Source organism: Phyllobates terribilis, unplaced genomic scaffold (genome assembly GCF_046119375.1).
Source record: "Phyllobates terribilis strain yellow unplaced genomic scaffold, ASM4611937v1 Scaffold_5__5_contigs__length_657084704, whole genome shotgun sequence".
In the NCBI taxonomy this organism is placed as follows: Eukaryota; Metazoa; Chordata; class Amphibia; order Anura; family Dendrobatidae; genus Phyllobates; species Phyllobates terribilis.
The window spans coordinates 154,631,855-154,656,348 of record NW_027362765.1 but is presented as its reverse complement, the minus strand read 5'-3'; the positions used below and the strand labels follow the sequence as shown (position 1 = coordinate 154,656,348).

Here is a 24,494-nt window from a genome sequence, read left to right as displayed (position 1 = left end):
GGGGAGTGGTTATATGGAGTAATAGGAGGAGACTATAGGCGGAGAGTTATATGGAGTAATAGGAGGAGATATAGGGTGAGGTTATATGGAGTAATAGGAGGAGATATAGGGAGGTTATATGAAGTAATAGGAGGAGATATAGGGAGGTTATATGGAGTAATAGGAGGAGATATAGGGAGGTATATGGAGTAATAGAGGAGATATAGGGGAGGTTATATGGAGTAATAGGAGGAGATATAGGGGAGGTTACATGGAGTAATAGGAGGAGATATAGGGGAGGTTATATGGAGTAATAGGAGGAGATATAGGGAGGTTATATGGAGTAATAGGAGGAGATATAGGGAGGTTATATGGAGTAATAGGAGGAGATATAGGGGAGGTTATATGGAGCAATAGGAGGAGATATAGGGAGGTTATATGGAGTAATAGGAGGAGATATAGGGAGGTTATATGGAGTAATAGGAGGAGATATAGGGGAGGTTATATGGAGCAATAGGAGGAGATATAGGGAGGTTATATGGAGTAATAGGAGGAGATATAGGGAGGTTAAATGGAGTAATAGGAGGATATATAGGAGAGGTTATATGGAGTAATAGGAGGAGATATAGGGAGGTTATATGAAGTAATAGGAGGAGGTATAGGGGAGGTTATATGGAGTAATAAATGGAGATATAGGGAGGTTATATGGAGTAATAGGAGGAGATATAGGGAGGTTATATGGAGTAATAGGAGGAGATATAGGGAGGTTATATGGAGTAATAGGGGGAGATATAGGGAGGTTATATGGAGAAATAGGAGGAGATATAGGGAGGTTATATGGAGTAATAGGAGGAGATATAGGGGAGGTTATATGGAGTAATAGGAGAAGATAAGGGAGGTTATATGGAGTAATAGGAGGAGATATAGGGGAGGTTATATGGAGTAAAAGGAGGAGATATAGGGGAGGTTATATGGAGCAATAGGAGGAGATATAGGGAGATTATATGGCGTAATATGAGATATAGGGGTTATATGGAGTAATAGGAGGAGATATAGGGAGGTTAAATGGAATAATAGGAGGATATATAGGAGAGGTTATATGGAGTAATAGGAGGAGATATAGGGAGGTTATATGAAGTAATAGGAGGAGATATAGGGGAGGTTATATGGAGTAATAGGAGGAGATATAGGGAGGTTATATGGGAGTAATAGGAGGGAGATATAGGGAGGTTGTATGGAGCAATAGGAGGAGATATAGGGAGGTTCATATGGAGTAATAGGAGGAGATATAGGGAGGTTATATGGAGTAATAGGAGGAGATATAGGGAGGTTATATGGAGTAATAGGAGGAGATATAGGGAGGTTATATGCAGTAATAGGGGGAGATATAGGGGAGGTTATGTGGAGTAATAGGAGGAGATATAGGAGATTATATGGAGTAATAGGAGGAGATATAGGGAGGTTATATGGAGTAATAGGAGGAGATATACGGGAGGTTATATGGAGTAATAGGAGGAGATATCTGGGAGGCTATATGGAGTAATAGGAGGAGATATAGGGAGGTTATATGTAGTAATAGGAGGAGATATAGGGAGGTTATGTGGAATAATAGGAGGAGATATAGGGGAGGTTATATGGAGTAATAGGAGGAGATATAGGGAGGTTATATGGAGTAATAGGAGGACGATATAGGGAGGTATATGGAGTAATAGGAGGAGATATAGGGGGGTTATATGGAGTAATAGGATGAGATATAGGGAGGTTATATTGAGTAATAGGAGAATATAGGAAGGTTATATGGAGAATAGGAGGAGATATAGGGGGGTTATGTGGAGTAATAGGAGGAGATATAGGGAGGTTATATGGTGTAATAGGAGGAGATATAGGGAGGTTATATGGAGTAATAGGAGGAGATATAGGGGGTTATATGGAGTAATAGGATGAGATATAGGGAGGTTATATTGAGTAATAGGAGGAGATATAGGGGGTTATATGGAGTAATAGGATGAGATATAGGGGGGTTATATGGAGTAATAGGATGAGATATAGGGGGTTATATGGAGATATAGGGACGGTTATATAGAGTAATAGGGGATATAGGGGAGGTTATATGGAGTAATAGGAGGAGATATAGGGAGGTTATATGGAGTAATAGGAGTAGATATAGAGGAGGTTATATGGAGTAATAGAGTAGATATAGGGAGATTATATGGAGTAATAGGAGGAGATATAGGGAAGGTTATATGGAGTAATAGGAGGAGATATTAGGGAGGTTATATGGAGTAATAGGAGGAGATATAGGGAGGTTATATGGAGTAATAGGAGGAGATATAGGGAGTTTATATAGAGTAATAGGAGGAGATATAGGGAGGTTATATGGAGTAATAGGAGATATAGGGAGGATATATGGAGTAATAGGAGGAGATATAGGGAGATCATATGGAGTAATAGGAGGAGATATAGAGAGGTTATATAGAGTAATAGGAGGAGATATAGGAGAGGTTATATGGAGTAATAGGAGGAGATATATGGAGGTTATATGGAGTAATAGGAGGAGATATATGGAGGTTATATGGAGTAATAGGAGGAGATATAGAGAGGTTATATAGAGTAATAGGAGGAGATATAGGGAGGTTATATGGAGTAATAGGAGGAGATATAGGGAGGTTATATGGAGTAATAGGAGAGATATAGGGGAGGTTATATGGAGTAATAGGAGAAGATATAGGGAGGTATATGGAGTAATAGGAGGAGATATAGGGGGTTTAATGGTTATATGGAGTAAAAGGAGGAGATATAGGGGAGGTTATATGGAGCAATAGGAGGAGATATAGGGAGATTATATGGCGTAATATGAGATATAGGGGTTATATGGAGTAATAGGAGGGGATATAGGGAGGTTAAATGGAATAATAGGAGGATATATAGGAGAGGTTATATGGAGTAATAGGAGGAGATATAGGGAGGTTATATGAAGTAATAGGAGGAGATATAGGGGAGGTTATATGGAGTAATAGGAGGAGATATAGGGAGGTTATATGGGAGTAATAGGAGAGATATAGGGAGGTTGTATGGAGCAATAGGAGGAGATATAGGGAGGTTATATGGAGTAATAGGAGGAGATATAGGGAGGTTATATGGAGTAATAGGAGGAGATATAGGGAGGTTATATGGAGTAATAGGAGGAGATATAGGGAGGTTATATGCAGTAATAGGGGGAGATATAGGGAGGTTATGTGGAGTAATAGGAGGAGATATAGGGAGATTATATGGAGTAATAGGAGGAGATATAGGGAGGTTATATGGAGTAATAGGAGGAGATATAGGGAGGTTATATGGAGTAATAGGAGGAGATATTGGGAGGTTATATGGAGTAATAGGAGGAGATATAGGGAGGTTTATATGTAGTAATAGGAGGAGATATAGGGAGGTTATGTGGAATAATAGGAGGAGATATAGGGGAGGTTATATGGAGTAATAGGAGGAGATATAGGGAGGTTATATGGAGTAATAGGAGGAGATATAGGGAGGTTATATGGAGTAATAGGAGGAGATATAGGGGGGTTATATGGAGTAATAGGATGAGATATAGGGAGGTTATATTGAGTAATAGGAGGAGATATAGGAGAGGTTATATGGAGTAATAGGAGGAGATATAGGGGGGTTATATGCAGTAATAGGTGGAGATATAGGGTAGGTTATGTGGAGTAATAGGAGGAGATATAGGGAGGTTATATGGTGTAATAGGAGGAGATATAGGGAGGTTATATGGAGTAATAGGAGGAGAATATAGGGGGGTTATATGGAGTAATAGGATGAGATATAGGGAGGTTATATTGAGTAATAGGAGGAGATATAGGGGGGTTATATGGAGTAATAGGATGAGATATAGGGGGGTTATATGGAGTAATAGGATGAGATATAGGGGGTTATATGGAGATATAGGGAGGTTATATAGAGTAATAGGGGATATAGGGGAGGTTATATGGAGTAATAGGAGGAGATATAGGGAGGTTATATGGAGTAATAGGAGTAGATATAGAGGAGGTTATATGGAGTAATAGGAGTAGATATAGGGAGATTATATGGAGTAATAGGAGGAGATATAGGGAAGGTTATATGGAGTAATAGGAGGAGATATAGGGAGGTTATATGGAGTAATAGGAGGAGATATAGGGAGGTTATATGGAGTAATAGGAGGAGATATAGGGAGGTTATATAGAGTAATAGGAGGAGATATAGGGAGGTTATATGGAGTAATAGGAGATATAGGGAGGATATATGGAGTAATAGGAGGAGATATAGGGAGATCATATGGAGTAATAGGAGAGATATAGAGAGGGTTATATAGAGTAATAGGAGGAGATATAGGAGAGGTTATATGGAGTAATAGGAGGAGATATATGGAGGTTATATGGAGTAATAGGAGGAGATATATGGAGGTTATATGGAGTAATAGGAGGAGATATAGAGAGGTTATATGAGTAATAGGAGGAGATATAGGAGAGGTTATATGGATAGCCGGGGTTATATGGAGTAATAGGAGGAGATATAGGGAGGTTATATGGAGTAATAGGAGGAGATATAGGGAGGTTATATGGAGTAATAGGAGGAGATATAGGAGGTTATATGTAGTAATAGGAGGAGATATAGGGAGGTTATATGGAGTAATAGGAGGAGATATAAGGAGGTTATATGGAGTAATAGGAGGAGATATAGGGAGGTTATATGGAGTTATAGGAGGAGATATAGGGAGGTTATATGGAGTAATAGGAGGAGATATAGGGAGGTTATATGGAGTAATAGGAGGAGATATAGAGAGGTTATATACAGTAATAGGAGGAGATATAGGGAGGTTATATGGAGTAATAGGAGGAGATATATGGAGGTTATATGGAGTAATAGGAGGAGATATAGGGAGGTTATATGGAGTAATAGGAGGAGATATAGGAGAGGTTATATGGAGTAATAGGAGGAGATATAGGGGAGGTTATATGGAGTAATAGGAGGAGATATAGGGAGATTATATGGAGTAATAGGAGGAGATATAGGGAGGTTATATGGAGTAATAGGAGATATAGGGAGGTTATAAGGAGTAATAGGAGGAGATATAGGAAGGGTATATGGGAGTAATAGGAGGAGATATAGGGGAGGTTGTATGGAGTAATAGGAGGAGATATAGGGAGGTTATATGGAGTAATAGGAGGAGATATAGGGAGGTTATATGGAGTAATAGGAGGAGATATAGGGAGGTTATATGGAGTAATAGGAGGAGATATAGGGAGGTTATATGCAGTAATAGGGGGAGATATAGGGAGGATATGTGGAGTAATAGGAGGAGATATAGGGAGATTATATGGAGTAATAGGAGGAGATATAGGGAGGTTATATGGAGTAATAGGAGGAGATATAGGGAGGTTATAAGGAGTAATAGGAGGAGATATTGGGAGGTTGTATATGGAGTAATAGGAGGAGATATAGGGAGGTTATATGCAGTAATAGGGGGAGATATAGGGAGGTTATGTGGAGTAATAGGAGGAGATATAGGGAGGTTATATGGAGTAATAGGAGGAGATATAGGGAGGTTATATGGAGTAATAGGAGGAGATATAGGGGGGTTATATGGAGTAATAGGATGAGATATAGGGAGGTTATATTGAGTAATAGGAGGAGATATAGGAGAGGTTATATGGAGTAATAGGAGGAGATATAGGGGGGTTATATGCAGTAATAGGGGGAGATATAGGGAGGTTATGTGGAGTAATAGGAGGAGATATAGGGAGGTTATATGGTGTAATAGGAGGAGATATAGGGAGGTTATATGGAGTAATAGGAGGAGATATAGGGGGTTATATGGAGTAATAGGATGAGATATAGGGAGGTTATATTGAGTAATAGGAGGAGATATAGGGGGGTTATATGGAGTAATAGGATGAGATATAGGGGGGTTATATGGAGTAATAGGATGAGATATAGGGGGTTATATGGAGATATAGGGAGGTTATATAGAGTAATAGGAGATATAGGGAGGTTATATGGAGTAATAGGAGGAGATATAGGGAGGTTATATGGAGTAATAGGAGTAGATATAGAGGAGGTTATATGGAGTAATAGGAGTAGATATAGGGAGATTATATGGAGTAATAGGAGGAGATATAGGGAAGGTTATATGGAGTAATAGGAGGAGATATAGGGAGGTTATATGGAGTAATAGGTGGAGATATAGGGAGGTTATATGGAGTAATAGGAGGAGATATAGGGAGGTTATATGGAGTAATAGGAGGAGATATAGGGAGGTTATATGGAGTAATAGGAGGAGATATAGGGAGGTTATATAGAGTAATAGGAGGAGATATAGGGAGGTTATATGGAGTAATAGGAGATATAGGGAGGATATATGGAGTAATAGGAGGGAGATATAGGGAGGTTATATGGAGTAATAGGGAGAGAGATATAGAGAGGTTATATGAAGTAATAGGAGGAGATATAGGAGAGGTTATATGGAGTAATAGGAGGAGATATATGGAGGTTATATGGAGTAATAGGAGGAGATATATGGAGGTTATATGGAGTAATAGGAGGAGATATAGAGAGGTTATATAGAGTAATAGGAGGAGATATAGGGAGGTTATATGGAGTAATAGGAGGAGGTATATGGAGGTTATATGGAGTAATAGGAGGAGATATAGGGAGGTTATATGGAGTAATAGGAGGAGATATAGGGAGGTTATATGGAGTAATAGGAGGAGATATAGGGAGGTTATATGTAGTAATAGGAGGAGGTATATGGAGGTTATATGGAGTAATAGGAGGAGATATAGGGAGGTTATATGGAGTTATAGGAGGAGATATAGGGAGGTTATATGTAGTAATAGGAGGAGGTATATGGAGGTTATATGGAGTAATAGGAGGAGATATAGGGAGGTTATATGGAGTTATAGGAGGAGATATAGGGAGGTTATATGGAGTAATAGGAGGAGATATAGGGAGGTTATATGGAGTAATAGGAGGAGATATAAGGAGGTTATATGGAGTAATAGGAGGAGATATAGGGAGGTTATATGTAGTAATAGGAGGAGGTATATGGAGGTTATATGGAGTAATAGGAGGAGATATAGGGAGGTTATATGGAGTTATAGGAGGAGATATAGGGAGGTTATATGGAGTAATAGGAGGAGATATAGGGAGGTTATATGGAGTAATAGGAGGAGATATAAGGAGGTTATATGGAGTAATAGGAGGAGATATATGGAGGTTATATGGAGTAATAGGAGGAGATATAGAGAGGTTATATAGAGTAATAGGAGGAGATATAGGGAGGTTATATGGAGTAATAGGAGGAGATATATGGAGGTTATATGGAGTAATAGGAGGAGATATAGGGAGGTTATATGGAGTAATAGGAGGAGATATAGGGAGGTTATATGTAGTAATAGGAGGAGGTATATGGAGGTTATATGGAGTAATAGGAGGAGATATAGGGAGGTTATATGGAGTTATAGGAGGAGATATAGGGAGGTTATATGGAGTAATAGGAGGAGATATAGGGAGGTTATATGGAGTAATAGGAGGAGATATAAGGAGGTTATATGGAGTAATAGGAGGAGATATATGGAGGTTATATGGAGTAATAGGAGGAGATATAGAGAGGTTATATAGAGTAATAGGAGGAGATATAGGGAGGTTATATGGAGTAATAGGAGGAGATATATGGAGGTTATATGGAGTAATAGGAGGAGATATAGGGAGATTATATGGAGTAATAGGGGGAGATATAGGGGGGTTATATGGAGTAATAGGAGGAGATATAGAGAGGTTATATGGAGTAATAGGAGGAGATATAGGGGAGGTTATATGGAGTAATAGGAGGAGATATAGGGAGATTATAAGGAGTAATAGGAGGAGATATAGGGAGGTTATATGGAGTAATAGGAGGAGATATAGGGGAGGTTATATGGAGTAATAGGAGGAGATATAGGGAGGTTATAAGGAGTAATAGGAGGAGATATAGGAAGGGTATATGGAGTAATAGGAGGAGATATAAGGAGGTTATATGGAGTAATAGGAAGAGATATAGGGAGATTATATGGAGTAATAGGAGGAGATATAGGGAGGTTATATGGAGTAATAGGAGGAGATATAGGGAGGTTATATAGAGTAATAGGATGAGATATAGGAGAGGTTATATGGAGTAATAGGAGGAGATATATGGAGGTTATATGGAGTAATAGGAGGAGATATAGAGAGGTTATATAGAGTAATAGGAGGAGATATAGGGAGGTTATATGGAGTAATAGGAGGAGCTATAGGGGGTTATATGGAGTAATAGGAGGAGATATAGGGAGGTTATATGGAGTAATAGGAGGAGATATAGGGAGGTTATATGGAGTAATAGGAGGAGATATAGGGAGGTTATATGTAGTAATAGGAGGAGATATAGGAGAGGTTATATGGATTAATAGGAGGAGATATAGGGGAAGTTATATGGAGTAATAAAGAGTTAATAAGACATCCTGTATAGAATCTGATTGGATGAGGGGCAGACTGAGACATTGCTCGGACCTTGGCAGCGGCTCGGAGTTTTCCCCCAGGTACTCATACTGCATCTGTAAGTTGCTCCTACACACATTGTCTACTCCACACTCTTTCTGAAAGTGAATCTGGAAAACAATAGCACATTTGTGGTTACAAGATCTTCTCTTATTATAAAGCACCTGGCATGACAGAGCATTTGGATTTGCTTGTATTGTGTCAATGGCAGAAAGGATATACAGTGGTGTAAAACAGTGTTTGCCCCCTTCCTTATTTCTTATTCTTTTGCATGTTTATCACACTTAAATGTTTCAGATCACAAAACAAATTTAAATATTAGACAAAGTAAACACAAAATGCAGCTTTTAAATGAAGCTCTTTATTATTAAGGGAAAAAGAAATCCAAACCTACAGAGCCCTGTATGAAAATGTAACATAGTAACATAGGTTGAATAAAGACCTAGGTCCATCAAGTTCAACCTTCCTCCCCCAATTGTACTCCCTACACCAACTTACTAACTGGCGAGGCCTAGTCCCAGTTATTGTATTATTATTACCATTTTTATTATTGCTGCACTTTTACTATTAAAAATGAACCCGTTTATAATTTTTTAATTAGTTTTATATTTTGTATTACTCTTATGATTCTAATAATAGTATTACTAAAATCTCTATGCCTAAATCTGTTGATCCAGAAGAAGGCAAAAACCCCCGGACACATTCAGCCAATTTGCGTCACGGAGAAAAATTCCTTCTTGACCCCGAGAAAAGGCGATCAGTCCTAGAACCCTTGATCAAACCTAATTATGTTACTAGTTATGTAATTACTATTACTACTAAATGTACTACTATAGGTGTAACATTTTTTCTAATTTAACTGTAACCCACAATGTTATGTGTATCGAGGAAATCGTCCAGCCCTTTTTTGAAAGCCGTTATAGTGTCTGCCATCACTACCTCTTGTGGTAGGGCATTCCACAGTCTGACTGCTCTGACTGTAAAGAACCCTTTCCTGTTTAGGTGCCGGAATCGCCTTTCTTCCACCTGTAATGAGTGCACCCTGGAACTTTGGAAGTCTTTGGAAGGAATAAGTCATGTGCTAGCCCTCTGTACTGACCCCATATATATATTTATACATGTAAATAAGATCCCCTCTGAGGCGTTGTTTTTCTAAGCTAAACAAACTCAACTTTTTCAACCTCTCATCATATAAGAGGCCTTCCATCCCTTGTAATAATCTAGTTGCCCACCTTTGAACTGACTCTTACTTCTGAATATCCTTTTTAAAATGTGGAGCCCAAAACTGGATCCCATATTTAAGATGTGGCCTTAACAGTGATTTATAAAGGGGTAACAGTACGTTGGGATCACAAGATTTTATTTCTCTTTTTAGACATACTAAAATCTTGTTTGCTTTTGCGGCTGCTGCTTGACATTGAGTACTGCTGCTCAGCTTACTTGTAACCAGAATACCCATGTCCTTCTCCTGTTCTGTAGTCCTGAGTACAGTCCAATTTAATGAGTGTTTGTAGCAATAAGATTACTCCGTCCTAGGTGCATTACTCTACATTTATCTACATTAAACCTCATGTGCCAAGTGTTTGGCCAGTCAGTCTTCTTATCCAGATCATTCTGCAATATCGTAATGTCAAGATCAGATCTTAATATTCTACATAGTTTGGTGTTGTCAGCAAAGACTGACACTTTACTCTCAATCCCATCTACAAGTTAAATAAAGAGGTTAAAAAGAATCAGTCCTAGCACAGATCCCTGCGGCACCCCACTGCTGACTATATCCCATTTAGAGAACGTACCATTTATGACGACTCTTTGTTTCCTATCATTTAGCCAATTCCTTACCCATCTACATATAGCATATTTTTCGAACGATAAGACGCACCGTACCATAAGACGCACCCCAAATTTTCGGGTGGAAAATAGGAAAAAAAATATTTTTTTTAAGATGGGGGTCCGTCTTATAGTCTGAATAGGTTCTTACCTGGGGGACGTTGGAGCGAGGGTCACAAGAGGCAGGGTCCTTCAGGAAGCCGGCGGAAGTGGATGAACGTTGTGGACCCTGGATGCGAGAAGCCAGATGCTCCAGCAGCGGGGAGGTGTGGTTGTGGTGGAGCAGGATCGCAGGGCCCTCAGTTCCCTCCCTCAGGAACCTGGCGGCTGCAGCAGAAGAAGTGAGATGCTGCGGGGCCGGGGCCTGTGGTGGGGCCTGGGGCCTGTGTTCCGGATGGGGCCGGGTCCCGGGCCTGTGAGCGGCGTGCGCTGCTGCCCGGTGGCCACGGCTGTGCAGCGGTGAGGCAGAGCGGTGGTGGGTGCTGCAGTACGGCTTTCCGGTGGCCGTGGCCATCTTCATGAAGCTGTGATCCACAGAAAAATGCGCCGTCTGGGTGCTCGGGCGGCCATTTTCCTGTAGTTCACTGTGCACCCACCGCCGCTCTGCCTCGCCGCCGCAGCGCTGCACATCCACTCTGCCTCGCCGCCGCTCTGCCTCGCCGCCGCACCCACAGCCGCTCTGCTGCATCGGGCCTGCGATCCCGCTATACCACCACAGCAAGTATCTGGTAAGGTTCGGACCATAAGATGCACCCCCCATTTTCCTCCTAAATTTGGGGGGGGGGGAGTGTGTCTTATGGTCCGAAAAATACGGTAGTTCCCCCAAGTCCATGCTTCTGTAGCTTCAGTATAAGGCTGTTATGTGGTACAGTATCAAATGCCTTTGCAAAGTCCAGATAAATTACATCAGCCGCATTACCAACATCCAGATTTGCACTTACCTCCTCATAGAACCCCAACATGTTGGTTAGACACAACCTAGTTTTCATGCATCCATGTTGATTATCATTTATTATTATTCTCTACGATATAACTCTGCAGGTCATCTCTTATGATGCCCTCAAAAACTTTGCACACTACTGATGTTTACCTTACCTTTCTCAAATATCAGTACCACATCGGCTATCCTCCATCCTGTGGCACTACCCCTGTTACCAGAGAGTGTAAGAAAATGAGATTCAACGGTTTGTCAATTACTGAGCTCAATTCCCTCAGTATCCATGGATGAATACCATCTGGGCCGGGGGATTTGTCAATGTTTATTTTGCTCAGATGCAGGCGTACTTCTTTTTGTGTTAAACTAGTTATATTAGGTGGTGAACTTCGATTTTTGCCCTGTTGAAAGATCCCTGGAACAGACTGTTTGTTGGTGAACATGGATGAAAAGTGCCTGTTTAATATCTCAGCCTTTTCTTTGTCCTCTATAATTATATTTTTATTATCGTCTTTTAAGGGGCTGATACCATTTGTTTTTTTTCTTTTTGGCATTGATGTATTTACAAAAATTTTTGGGATTTATTTTAATGTCGCTGGCGATTTGTTTCTCTGTAGATAATTTTGCTAGCTTGATTTCTTTTTTACATTTCTTATTTAGGTCTTTATACTCCTGAATTGCTATTTCTGTATTCTTGGCCTTCAAGATTTTGAATACTCTTTGTTTTTGTCTTATTAAACTTTGTACTGTCTTATTTATCCATAATGGTTTCTTTTTATTCCTGGACATTTTATTGCCAGAGGGTATAAGTTTTCTACAGGATTCTATAGTATTTCCTTAAACATGCCCCATTTACATTCAGTATCCCCAGTTACTATGACATGGTCCCAGTCTATACAATTAAGCTCTTTCCTTAATTTGTTGAAATCAGCTTTCCTAAAGTTCCAGGTTTTGGCATTTTCTTTTTAAAATGTTTTATTGAATATTACATTGAAACATACCATATTATGGTCGCAGCTTCCCAAATGCTCCCGGACCTGTAGATCAGAAATTGTATCTAATCTATTGCTTGCCCCCTAAACCTAATAACTGGTTGGGTCACCCTTAGCAGCAACAACTGCAATTAAGCGTTTGCAATAACTGACAATGAGTCTGCAGGAATTTTGGCCACTCACCTTTGCAAAATTATTGTAATTCAGCCACATTGGAGGGTCTCTGAGAATGAACTGCCTTTTTAAGGTCATGCCACAGCATCTCAATCAGATTAAAGTCAACACTTTGACTAGGCCATTCCAAAGTCAGATGTAGACTTGCTGGTGTGTTTTGGATCATTGTCCTGCTGCATAAACCAAGTGTGCTTCAACTTGAGGTCACAAACAGATGGCCGGACATTCTCCTTCAGGATTTTTTGGTAAACAGCAGAATTCATCGTTCCATTTAACACAGCAAGTCTTCACACTACCACAACCATATTTTACTGTTGGTATGATGTTCCTGTTCTGAAATGCTGTGATACTTCTATGCCAGATGTAATGAGACATACACCTCCGGAAAAGTTAAACTTTTGTCTCATCAGTCCACAAAGTACCCCCCCCCCCCCCCGATATTCTTGGCGATCATCAAGATGTTTTCTGAAAAAACTGAGACGAGTCTTTATGTTTTTTTTGCTCAGCAGTGGTTTTTGTCTTGGAACTCTGCCATGCATGCCATTTTTACCCAGTCTTTTTCTTATGAGGGAGTCATGAACACTGACCTTAACTGAGACAAGTGAGGCCTGCAACTCTTTGGATGTTGTTGTGGGGTGTTTTGTGTCCTCTTGGATGAGTCATCGCTGCGCTCTTGGGGTCGGCCAGCCATTCCTGGGAAGGTTCACCACTGTTCAATGTTTTCCCATTTGTGGATAATGGCTCTCACTGTGGTTCGCTGGAGTCCCAAAGTTTTAGAAATGGCTTTATAACCTTTTCCAGACTGATAGATCTCAATTACTTTGTCTCTCATTTGTTCCTGAATTTCTTTGAATCGCTGCATGATGTCTATCTTTTGAGGATCTTTTTGTCTGCTTCACTTCGTCAGTCAGGTCCTATTTAAGTGATTTCTTGTTTGAGAACAGGTGTCGCAGTATTCAGGCCTGTGTGTGGCTAGGGAAATTGAACTCAGCTTGCCAAAGATGTCATAATTCACAGCTAATTTATGTTTAAGGGGTAAAGGGGGGCGGGGTCACTTTTTCACCCAGGGCCCTGTAGGTTTGGATTTATTTTTCCCTTAATAATAAAGACTTTCATTTAAAAACTGCATTTTGTGTTTACTTGTGTTATTTTTTTTCTAATATTTAAATTTGTTTTATGATCTGAAACATTTAAGTGTGACAAATAAGCAAAATTACTTTGCCTGTTACCATCTAGTTATATAGGGAGTACACTGAGTGGGTTTAGGATCTCTGTTTGCTCCATACACAGCAGATGGTGACTTTTAGGCCGGGTTCACACTGCGTCTGTGCACCAATCCTGCACTATATATTGGGACCTTTTCCAGACATATACTATAATGTTGCCATTCACCAGAGGGGGTTCTTTTGGCCTCTGTCTTATAGTAAAGCATCTGCTCACCGTGTTTTACAGTAGACTGTCGCAGACTGTGCTTTCTATACAGCGGACTAGTGCAAGGTAACATATACCATGCTATATGGATGGCTGCCTGGGCATTTATCCTGACTGTGCCCGCTGTTGGATACATTCCTCCCATCTGTGGGCACAAACGCATTGTGTACCTAGCCTGATACCAATGTCACCTGACTGCATTGACAGGACTTGGAGATAACTTGGATCCTAGTACATGAAGGGGTTAGTCCTGGCCCGCTTACTTCCGCTTCGAGAGGTGACATGGGTAGGTGATGTCACGGCTTCTGATACCTGCCGGGACGTGAGCTTGACTGAGTACTATATGGGTCAAATCTCAACGTGGAAGTGAGCAAAGCAGAACTCTCTCTTTAAGCACTTACATTTTGCACTCAATAGCTCTCTCTCCCCATCGGGGGGCAGCCTAATTAAAGTTCCTGCAATGGTAAAATTCCTATAAAGTTCTATCACCAGAACACGAAGGGCTTAAAGGGAATCGGTCAGTAGTTTTTTGTTATTTAATCTGAGAGCAGCATAATATCGGCCACAAGATCCTGATTCCAAGGATGTGTTACTTATTAGGTTGTGTCCTGTAGTTTCAATATAATCAGTATTTTATGAGCAGGAGATTATCACTCCTACATCTGCTGTGCCAGGCAGTCAGGCTAATCTGTGTAACCCAGCCTCCATCACTGATTGGCAGCTTGCAGGCAATGTACAGCGAAACAGGAAGCTGCTAGTCAGGGGTGTAGGCGGGGTTATACAGGGCCCGGAAGTCTAAGCTCTGCTACTTCTACATCACACAAAACAGGTATTTTGTCAAAACTATACAAAGTAACCCAGTAAGTGATACATCGCTGGAATCAGGCTTCCTTGCTCAACATTTTGCTACTCTCAGATTACATAGAAAAAACCTGCTGACAGATTCCCTTTAAAAATAGAATGCTGGCAGGACAATATACTGCAATGTGCAGACTTAGAATACGGCTCAGTCAGCGATTTACTTAGTAGCAGCCACTACAGGAGAAATGTAGTATTACATTCTGCCATTACAATAAATGCCCGTTAATACATCAACTACTCAAGTCCATCACAGCCAAAGCCATTGTTTCTTTGCTGCTCTCGGCTCATAGAGCGGAGTCCTCGCATTACAGGACTTTCCCATACACAGTCAATCCCATTACCTCCAGCATGTCCTCTGTGCTCTGATCTTCGTTAAGTATAGGGAACCTATCCAGGTTAATTATCCTCCTGGGATTTTTCTGCTCACGTTCCAGAATATTATATTTCAGTGACACATGGATTGGATGGAGCTTATCTCGGATATTTTCCTGGGTGACAATAAACAAATGAAAGTAAGATACAGAATTGAATAGTGGTAAACTGAATGACATATAGGACGTGAAATTAATAGTAATTCTGAATAAACAGGTTCTAAAAAACATACATGGCCAATGGCATCCCCAGGCAATTTAGCTAACTACTCAGAGGCTCCTGTTGAGGGCCCTGGCACAACCTGCTTCATTCTATGTAATTGCATGCTGCTTACCTAAAGCCACCACTAGGTGGCGCTCACTTTATACAAATTTATGAAGTTCCCAATGAGTTTAATGGAAGTTGTTTAAAGGGGTAGCTGGTAAAAAGTTATCAATAGCCCCCGTGGTAGGTGATATCTTCTGGAATAGTATAGTCTGATCTCCAAGACCCAGAACTAATTACCAGAAGGTGAACTTCCTTATCAGTTTTAATGGAGCTTCAATGCGCATGCCTGAGCGCCGATTCATTCATTATTTATGAGACTGCTAGAGCGCCAAGTACTACACTATGAATGAAGCAAAGGTTGCGCAATCACCTAATATCCACAAAACTATTGTTGAGACACAACCATACTGTATGGCATAAGTCACCCTGCTTAGCAGGTCCCATTGACCCTCTGGTTTTCACCCTTTCGCCCCATACACAGATATATTCTTTGCTGTAAAGGATCCCATGTGTTTTCCACAGAGCAGCTTCTGGTCAATGGAACGAGTTGAAGGTAAAATGGTCAGCAAGCTAGGACAGTACCAGAGAGGTGAGTTGAGATCAAGTTCAGGGGAGACATAAGGTAAAAAAGATGACAAACGTGGGTCAAATCCAAAAAGAGGAGGACTCCTAGGTATTATTTAGCACAGTAATAGAGTCAAGGGCCAGAATACAGAAAGTCAATCCAATATAGGAGCGCAGTGAGCTGAGAAAGCAATACATTAACTGGCAATAGACTGGGGTCACATGAGAATTTATATAGGATGTTGCGTGCCCCACTGGCCACCGAACTCATCTTGCTTTTGGTCCACTGATTGACTCCAACAATTACCTAGCTAGCAGGACATAAGTTAAAAAACAGAACTGAGTAAATGAAACACTCCCTTTAATAGGAAAACACTAATGTGATTTAGCAGGACAGCAAGCGGGACCACACAGTGGTAGGAGAGAGTGCTCTTCTGGTGGTGACACAATCAGCTCCTCCACTGTCAGCGACCCCCACGGAAACAAAGCAGCAGCACCTGACAATGGAAGGGAGCGATGATGGAGTCGGGGCAGGAGAGCATGTTTTTCAGTATTCAGTAATGATGAAAAGTTACTTTCTAGACCTTTGACTCAGCACACCCATCACATTAACGTATTATGACACAAGCCCAAACACATCGAATATGGCTAAGAGAATAAGGCTATATCAGTTCCTCACCAACAACAGAAGCTGTAGGGTTTGGCATTTGGTGTCCGGCATCGAGAAAAATCCCTTGTAGACACCTCCAGCAGCCCCTAAGAATTTCATTCGAATAGGACGTCTATCAAAGTCAGCTTCCACTGTGTACTGGAGAACTTCAAGGATAGAAAATACATATGTGTTATCATCTTAAAGTTATTACTACTTATTTATATAACTTCCCTGTTTGGACCTAATAAATATACGACTGTCTGCAGACACCACTAGAGGGAGCTAAGGAGCTTACTGCATACTGGTTATGCATAATAAATAACATAGTATGAAGTAAATTGCTGAACTCCCTCTAGTGGATGCTGCAAATAGCTAGAATTTTCTCATTTAAAGGGGTTGTCCACTGCTCAGACAACTCCATTTCAATCACCATGTTTCCCCCTGAAAAAATAATAACAGCTATAGTCACCTCTGGTGTGGGCGTAGCTCCAGCAGTGTCAGTACCAGCTCTCCCAAGGCTCGCCTGACATAGTTATGTTACGTAATCCCTGCGGCCAATCAGCATCTGCTTCACTCTCTACTCTTTAGGACAAATCAAAATGCAGAGGAAGTCAGAACTGTGGCTGCTCTCTCGCTTCCTCTGGATGCCTGATTTATCTGAAGGAGAGGAGAGAGAAGCAGATGCTGATTGGCTGCAGGGATTGCGTGACAAAACAATGTCATGCGAGATCCAGTAGAGCCGGTGCTGAAACCATTATTATTTTATAAGGTGGAAACATGGTGATTGAGAAGGGGTTGTCCAAAAAGTGGACAACCTCTTTAAAGGGAGTCTGTCACCACCAAAACGCTAATTATACCACAAAATACAAAATATATATGCAAAATACTCACTAATATTCTCTTTGTAACTGGCATTGCCGGTACTCAGCATGTACGAGAAGCAGAGATTAATATCAATGCTGTAAGACAGGAGTGAAAAAAGTGTCAGTAAAGAACTGGGCACTAATACATAGAGTCATGGCCGAAAGTGTTGGGACCCTTGAAATTGTTCCAGAAAATGAAGTATTCCTCCCAGAAAATTATTGCAATTGCACATGTTTTGTTATACACATGTTTATTTCCTTTGTGTGTATTGGAACAACACAAAAAACAGGGAAAAAAAGGCAAATTGGACATCATTTCACATAAAACACCCAAAATAGGCTAGACAAAATTGTTGGCACCTTTCCAAAATTGTGAGTAAACAACTTTGCTTCAAGCATGTGATGCTCATTCAAACTCACCTGTGGTAAGTAATAGGTGTGGGAAATATAAAAATCACACCTGAAACCAGATAAAAAGGGGAGAAGTTTTCTCAATCTTTGCATTGTGAGTGTTAGAACTTTCCTGTTAGTTTTTACTATCTTGTGTTTTGCGGTCACGTGACCACCCGCCTATATATTCCAGCTCCACCCTTATGGCTTTGCTGGACTTTAGTGTTTGACTGTTTTGCTAGCCAGGTGCTTCGGTGCCTATCTCTGCCAGTTTGCTTGGTCCTCTGGGACCTCTAGTACTTTTTGTCAGTTTGTATTTTGTGTTCTACAACAATTTCTGTTTAGGAGGTGTCCCATTTTTGTCCCAGTCCTTAGTTCTTTTAGGGACCCCTCCCTTATTTCTAGGTTATTTCTTAGTTCTAGTCTCGGTTGGCAGGTCATCCAGGAATTTCGGAAACTAAGAGACTTATCAGTCGCAGTTTTTGGTGGCCTGGGTGGCAGAAGGAAGTCATCAAGTGGGTGCGTCAATGTACTGTGTGTGCTAGGTCAAAGGCTTCACATACTCCTGCTGCAGGGTTGCTTTGCCCTCTGGAAGTTCCTAGTGCGCCTTGGACGCATCTCACAATGGATTTTATTACTGATCTTCCTGTGTCCGAGGGTTTTACTGTCATCTGAGTGGTCGTGGACCGTTTTAGTAAGATGTGTCACTTGTTTCCATTAATTAAGTTGCCCTGCGCCAAGACACTCGCTAAGGCGTTTGTTAAGGAGATTGTCAAACTCCATGGCATTCCCACAGATATTGTTTCTGATAGAGGACCTCAGTTTCTGGCTCGCTTTTGGCGTGCTTTTTGTGACAGGTTGGGAGTTCATTTGTCATTTTCGTCTGGATATCATCCTGAGTCTAATGGACAGACTGAAAGAAAGAACCAGGACGTTGAACAGTTTTTGTGTTGTTTTGTGGCGGACAATCAAGAGGTGTGGTCGGAGTTTCTGCCTCTCACAGAATTTGCTCTTAACAATCATACATCCTCCTCTGCTGGGTGTTCTCCTTTTTTTTGTTGTACTGGGAGACATCCGTCTTTTGGTTCGTTCTCCAAATTAGGGTCGGCGGTGCTGGAGGAGGAGAATTTTTCCTGTGATTTGGAAAGAGTTTGGACTAATGTACGTTGCAACCTTCAAGAGGCTAACAAGAAGTACAGTACAGACCAAAAGTTTGGACACACCTTCTCATTTAAAGATTTTTCTGTATTTTCATGACTATGAAAATTGTACATTCACACTGAAGACATCAAAACTATGAATTAACACATGTGGAATTATATACTTAACAAAAAAGTGTGAAACTGAAAATATGTCTTATATTCTAGGTTCTTAAAAGTAGCCACCTTTCGCTTTGATGACTGCTTTGCACACTCTTGGCATTCTCTTGATCTGCTTCAAAAGGTAGTCACCGGAAATGATCTTCCAACAATCTTGAAGCAGTTCACAGAGATGCTTAGCACTTGTTGGCCCTTTTGCCTTCACTCTGCGGTCCAGCTCACCCCAAACCATCTCGATTGGGTTCAGGTCTGGTGACTGTGGGGCCAGGTCATTTGGCGTAGCACCCCATCACTCTCCTTTTTGGTCAAATAGCCCTTACACAGCCTGGAGGTGTGTTTGGGGTCATTGTCCTGTTGAAAAATAAATGATGGTCCAACTAAACGCAAACCAGATGGAATAGCATGCCGCTGCAAGATGCTGTGGTAGCCATGCTGGTTCAGTATGCCTTCAATTTTGAATAAATCCCCAACAGTGTCACCAGCAAAGCACCCCCACACCATCACACCTCCTCCTCCATGCTTCACGGTGGGAACCAGGCATGTAGAGTCCATCCGTTCATCTTTTCTGTGTAGCACAAAGACACGGTGGTTGGAACCAAAGATCACAAATTTGAACTCATCAGACCAAAGCACAGATTTCCACTGGTCTAATGTCCATTCCTTGTGTTCTTTAGCCCAAACAAGTCTCTTCTGCTTGTTGCCTATCCTTAGCAGTGGTTTCCTACCAGCTATTTTTACCATGAAGGCCTGCTGCACAAAGTCTCCTTTTAACAGTTGTTGTAGAGATGTGTCTGCTGCTAGAACTCTGTGTGGCATTGACCTGGTCTCCAATCTGAGCTGCTGTTAACCTGCGGTTTCTGAGGCTGGTGACTGGGATAAACTTATCCTCAGAAGCAGAGGTGACTCTTGGTCTTCTTTTCTTTGGGCGGTCCTCATGTGAGCCAGTTTCTTTGTAGAGCTTGATGGTTTTTGCAACTGCACTTGCGGACACTTTCAAAGTTTGCCCAATTTTTCAGACTGACTGACCTTCATTTCTTAAAGTAATGATGGCCACTAGTTTTTCTTTACTTAGCTGCTTTTTTCTTGCCATAATACAAATTCTAACAGTCTATTCAGTAGGACTATCAGCTGTGTATCCACCTGACTTCTGCACAACACAACTGATGGTCCCAACCCCATTTATAAGGCCAGAAATCCCACTTATTAAACCTGACAGGGCACACCTGTGAAGTGAAAACCATTTCCGGTGACTACCTATTGAAGCTCATCAAGAGAATGCCAAGAGTGTGCAAAGCAGTCATCAAACCAAAAGGTGGCTACTTTGAAGAACCTAGATTGTAAGACATATTTTCAGTTGTTTCACACTTTTTTGTTAAGTTTATAAGTCCACATGTGTTAATTCACAGTTTTGATGCCTTCAGTGTGAATGTACAATTTTCATAGTCATGAAAATACAGAAAAATCTTTAAATGAGGTGTGTCCAAACTTTTGGTCTGTACTGTATTTTGACAGGAAACGTAAAGAGGTTTTGTTTACTGTGGGTGACATGGTTTGGTTGTCCTCGAAGAACCTGCGGTTGAGGATTCCCTCTAAAAAACTGGGTCCTAAGTTTGTGGGTCCATTTAAAGTGCTTCAGGTTGTTAACCCGTCTGCTGTTAGGTTGGATGACCCTACTTCCTGGAAGATTAATCCTGTGTTTCATGTTTCCTTGTTGAAAAGGGCTGACGTATCTGATAAGGACGCCACTGTCACAGTTCCCCCTGTGGTGGAAGAAGGCGAATTTGAAATTTCGCGTATCTTGAATTCTAGATGGCATAGAGGGAGATTACAGTATCTTGTCTCCTGGAAGGGTTTCGGTCCCGAAGACAACTCCTGGGTAAGGACGGATGATGTCTCTGCTCCTAGGCTTGTTAAAACTTTCCACAGGAGGTTTCCGGATAGGCCTGGGCCTGGAGGATCCGGAGGATCCTCATAGAAGACGGGGTACTGTTGGAACTTTCCTGTTAGTTTTTTCTATCTTGTGTTTTGCGGTCACATGACCATCTGCCTATATATTCCAGCTCCACCCTTATGGCTTTGCTGGACTTCAGTATTGTTTGACTGTTTTGCTAGCCTGGTGCTTCGGTGCCTATCTCTGTCAGTTTGCTTGGTCCTCTGGGACCTCTAATACTTTTTGTCAGTTTGTCTTTTGTGTTCTACAACAATTTCTGTTTAGGAGGTGTCCCATTTTTGTCCCAGTCCTTAGTTCTTATAGGGACCCCTCCCTTATTTTTATAGGTCTTCGTTCAGACTAGCCGAGGACTAAGGCGGGTCTGTTCACAAGGAACAGGCAGCCCGCTACATCATAGGGATTCAGCTTTCCCCTATCTTTCCTTAGTTCTTGTTGCAGATCATAACAGTGAGTCTGTGTGTAACACACTAAGCATGGAGAACAGAAAGAGGAGAAGAGAACAGTCTGAGGACTGGAGAACCAAAATTGTTGAAAAATATCAACAATCTCAAGGTTACAAGTCCATCTCCAGAGATCTTGATGTTTCTTTGTCCACGGTGCACAACATAATCAAGAAGTTTACAACCCATGGAACTATAGCTAATTTCCCTGGATGTAGACAGCAGAGAAAAATTGATGGGTTGAAACGCAGGATAGTTCAGTGGTGTAAAAGCAGCCTCAATCAAGTTCCAAAGAAATTCAAGCTGTCCTGCAGGCTCAGGGTGCAACAGTGTCAGCATGAACTATCCATCAACATTTGAATGAAATTAAATGCTATGGCAGGAGACCCAGGAGGACCCCACTGCTGACCGATACATAAAAAGCTAGACTGCAGTTTGACAAAATGTACATGAATAATCCAAAATGTGTCTGGGAAAGCGTTTTGTGGACAGATGAGACCAGGATAGAGCTTTTGTCATGCACAGTGTAGGAAAGACTAAGTGCAACACAAAGGGATGAGGGGAAGGGAGCCCAGACACTAGGGAAAGTGAGAGTAAAGACCCCTAGGCTGATCTAATATCACCCTGTCTCCCCTACCGTCCCTATATTGGTGCCTCTCCAGTCGCCGTACAGGAAATCTAAGCCCCGTAAATCCCTAGAGCTAGGCCCTGGATAGGGAAGGGGGGATGAGCACTGGTCAGTCCCCATTATAAACTAAAGACAACAAGGGAGACAAACACAGGGGGGAGAAACTTAGCTTGAGTAGACTTCAGAGAGATTACACCAAACATCCTCCGAAGCACCAGAGAGGAAGTAAGCCGACTGCAATAGCTCCAAGCTTTCACAAGGGAACATAAGAAAATCACCGGCCCCTCCCTGCAGCAAACTGAAAGTATTTAAACACCCAGGCCAGGGTGTCAAACAGAGCAGGAGGGAGGTAGCCGCTGGATGATAAAGTGGGACAGATTTAAGGAGGCGTCTGTAATGCTAAATGAAGTGATCTTCTGCAGCCAGCTGCAGAGCAACTGTCTGTCACATCTGACACACCCATGACAGCTTTTTGGTAAAGCACATCATTCTACTGTTTACCGAAAAAGTAATGAGGTGTACAAATAAGAGCACAGTACCTACAGTCAAATACAGTTATATGAAAAAGTTTGGGCACCCCTATTAATCTTAAGCTTAATGTTTTATAAAAATTGGCGTTTTTGCAACAGCTATTTCAGTTTGATATATGCAATAACTGTTGGACACAGTAATGTTTCTGCCTTGAAATGAGGTTTTTTGTACTAACAGAAAATGTGCAATCTGCATTCAAACAAAATTTGACAGGTGCATAAGTATGGGCACCTCACCAGAAAAGTGACATTAATATTTAGTAGATCCTCATTTTGCAAAAATAACAGCCTCTAGTCGCTTCCTGTAGCTTTTAATGATTTCCTGGATCCTGGATGAAGGTATTTTTGACCATTCCTCTTTACAAAACAATTCCAGTTCAGTTAAGTTTGATGGTCGCCGAGCATGGACAGCCCTCTTCAAATGGTCCCACAGATGTTCAATGATATTCAGGTCTGGGGACTGGGATGGCCATTCCAGAACATTGTAATTGTTCCTCTGCATGAATGCCTGAGTAGATTTGGAGCGGTGTTTTGGATCATTGTCTTGCTGAAAGATCTATCCCCTGCGTAACTTCAACTTTGTCACTGATTCTTGAACATTATTGTCAAGAATCTGCTGATACTGAGTGGAATCCATGTGTCCCTCAACTTTAACAAGATTCCCGGTGCCGGCATTGGCCACACAGCCCCAAAGCATGATGGAAGCTCCACCAAATTTTGAGTTTTTCTTGGAATACTTTGTATTTTTGCTGCCATGCTTAACGCCTTTTTGTATGACCAAACAACTCAATCTTGGTTTCATCAGTCCACAGGACCTTCTTCCAAAAAGAAATTGGCTTCTCCAAATGTGCTTTTGCATACCTCAGCCGACTTTGTTTGTGGCGTGCTTGCAGAAACGGCTTCTTTCGCATCACTCTCCCATACAGCTTCTCCTTGTGCAAAGTGCGTTGTATAGTTGACCGATGCACAGTGACACCATCTGCAGCAAGTTGATGCTGCAGCTCTCTGGAGGTGGTCTGAGGATTGTCCTTGACTGATCTCACCATTCTTCTTCTCTGCCTTTCTGATGTTTTTCTTGGCCTGCCACTTCTGGCCTTAACAAAAAGTGTCCCTGTGTTCTTCCATTTCCTCACTATGTTCCTCACAGTGGAAACTGACAGGTTAAATCTCTGAGACAGCTTTTTGTATCCTTCCCCTGAACACCTATGTTGAATAATCTTTGTTTTCAGATCATTTGACAGTTGTTTTGAGGAGCTCATGATGCCACTCTTCAGAGGAGATTCAAACAGGAGAACAACTTGCAAGTGGCCACTTTAAGTAGCTTTTCTCATGATGGCATACACCTGGCTATGAAGTTCAAAGCTCAATGAGGTTACAAAACAAAAAAAAGTGCTTTAGTAAGTCAGTAAAAAGTAGGTAGGAGTATTTAAAACAAGAAAATGATAAGGGTGCCCATACTTATGCACCTCTCAAATTTTGTTTGAATGCAGATTGCACATTTTCTGTTAGTACAATAAACCTCATTTCAAGGCAGAAACATTACTGTGTCCAACAGTTATTACATATATCAAACTGAAATAGCTGCTGCAAAAACACCAATTTTTATAAAACATTAAGCTTAAGATTAATAGGGGTGCCCAAACTTTTTCATATAACTGTATGGTGGTGGTTCAAAGATGTTTTGGGGTTGTTTAGCTGCCTCTGGCACTGGGTGCCTTGACTGTGTGCAAGGCATCATGAAATCTGAAGCTTACTAATGGATTTTTG

General features: G+C 41.2%; 1 protein-coding gene across 2 annotated transcripts in view; it reads right to left on the bottom strand.

Moving 5' to 3' along the window:
• The window catches only part of ITGA3 (integrin subunit alpha 3), a 119,056-nt gene that overhangs the window by 23,957 nt on the left and 70,605 nt on the right, over window positions 1–24,494 (bottom strand). For both annotated transcript variants that reach the window (XM_073683237.1, XM_073683238.1), the window contains exons 11-14: window positions 17,498–17,565; window positions 16,634–16,770; window positions 15,093–15,239; window positions 8,542–8,639 (exon numbers count right to left, since the gene is read on the bottom strand). In XM_073683237.1, coding sequence (XP_073539338.1) covers window positions 8,542–8,639; window positions 15,093–15,239; window positions 16,634–16,770; window positions 17,498–17,565 — 450 coding nt within the window. The remainder of the gene's footprint in view (window positions 1–8,541; window positions 8,640–15,092; window positions 15,240–16,633; window positions 16,771–17,497; window positions 17,566–24,494) is intronic.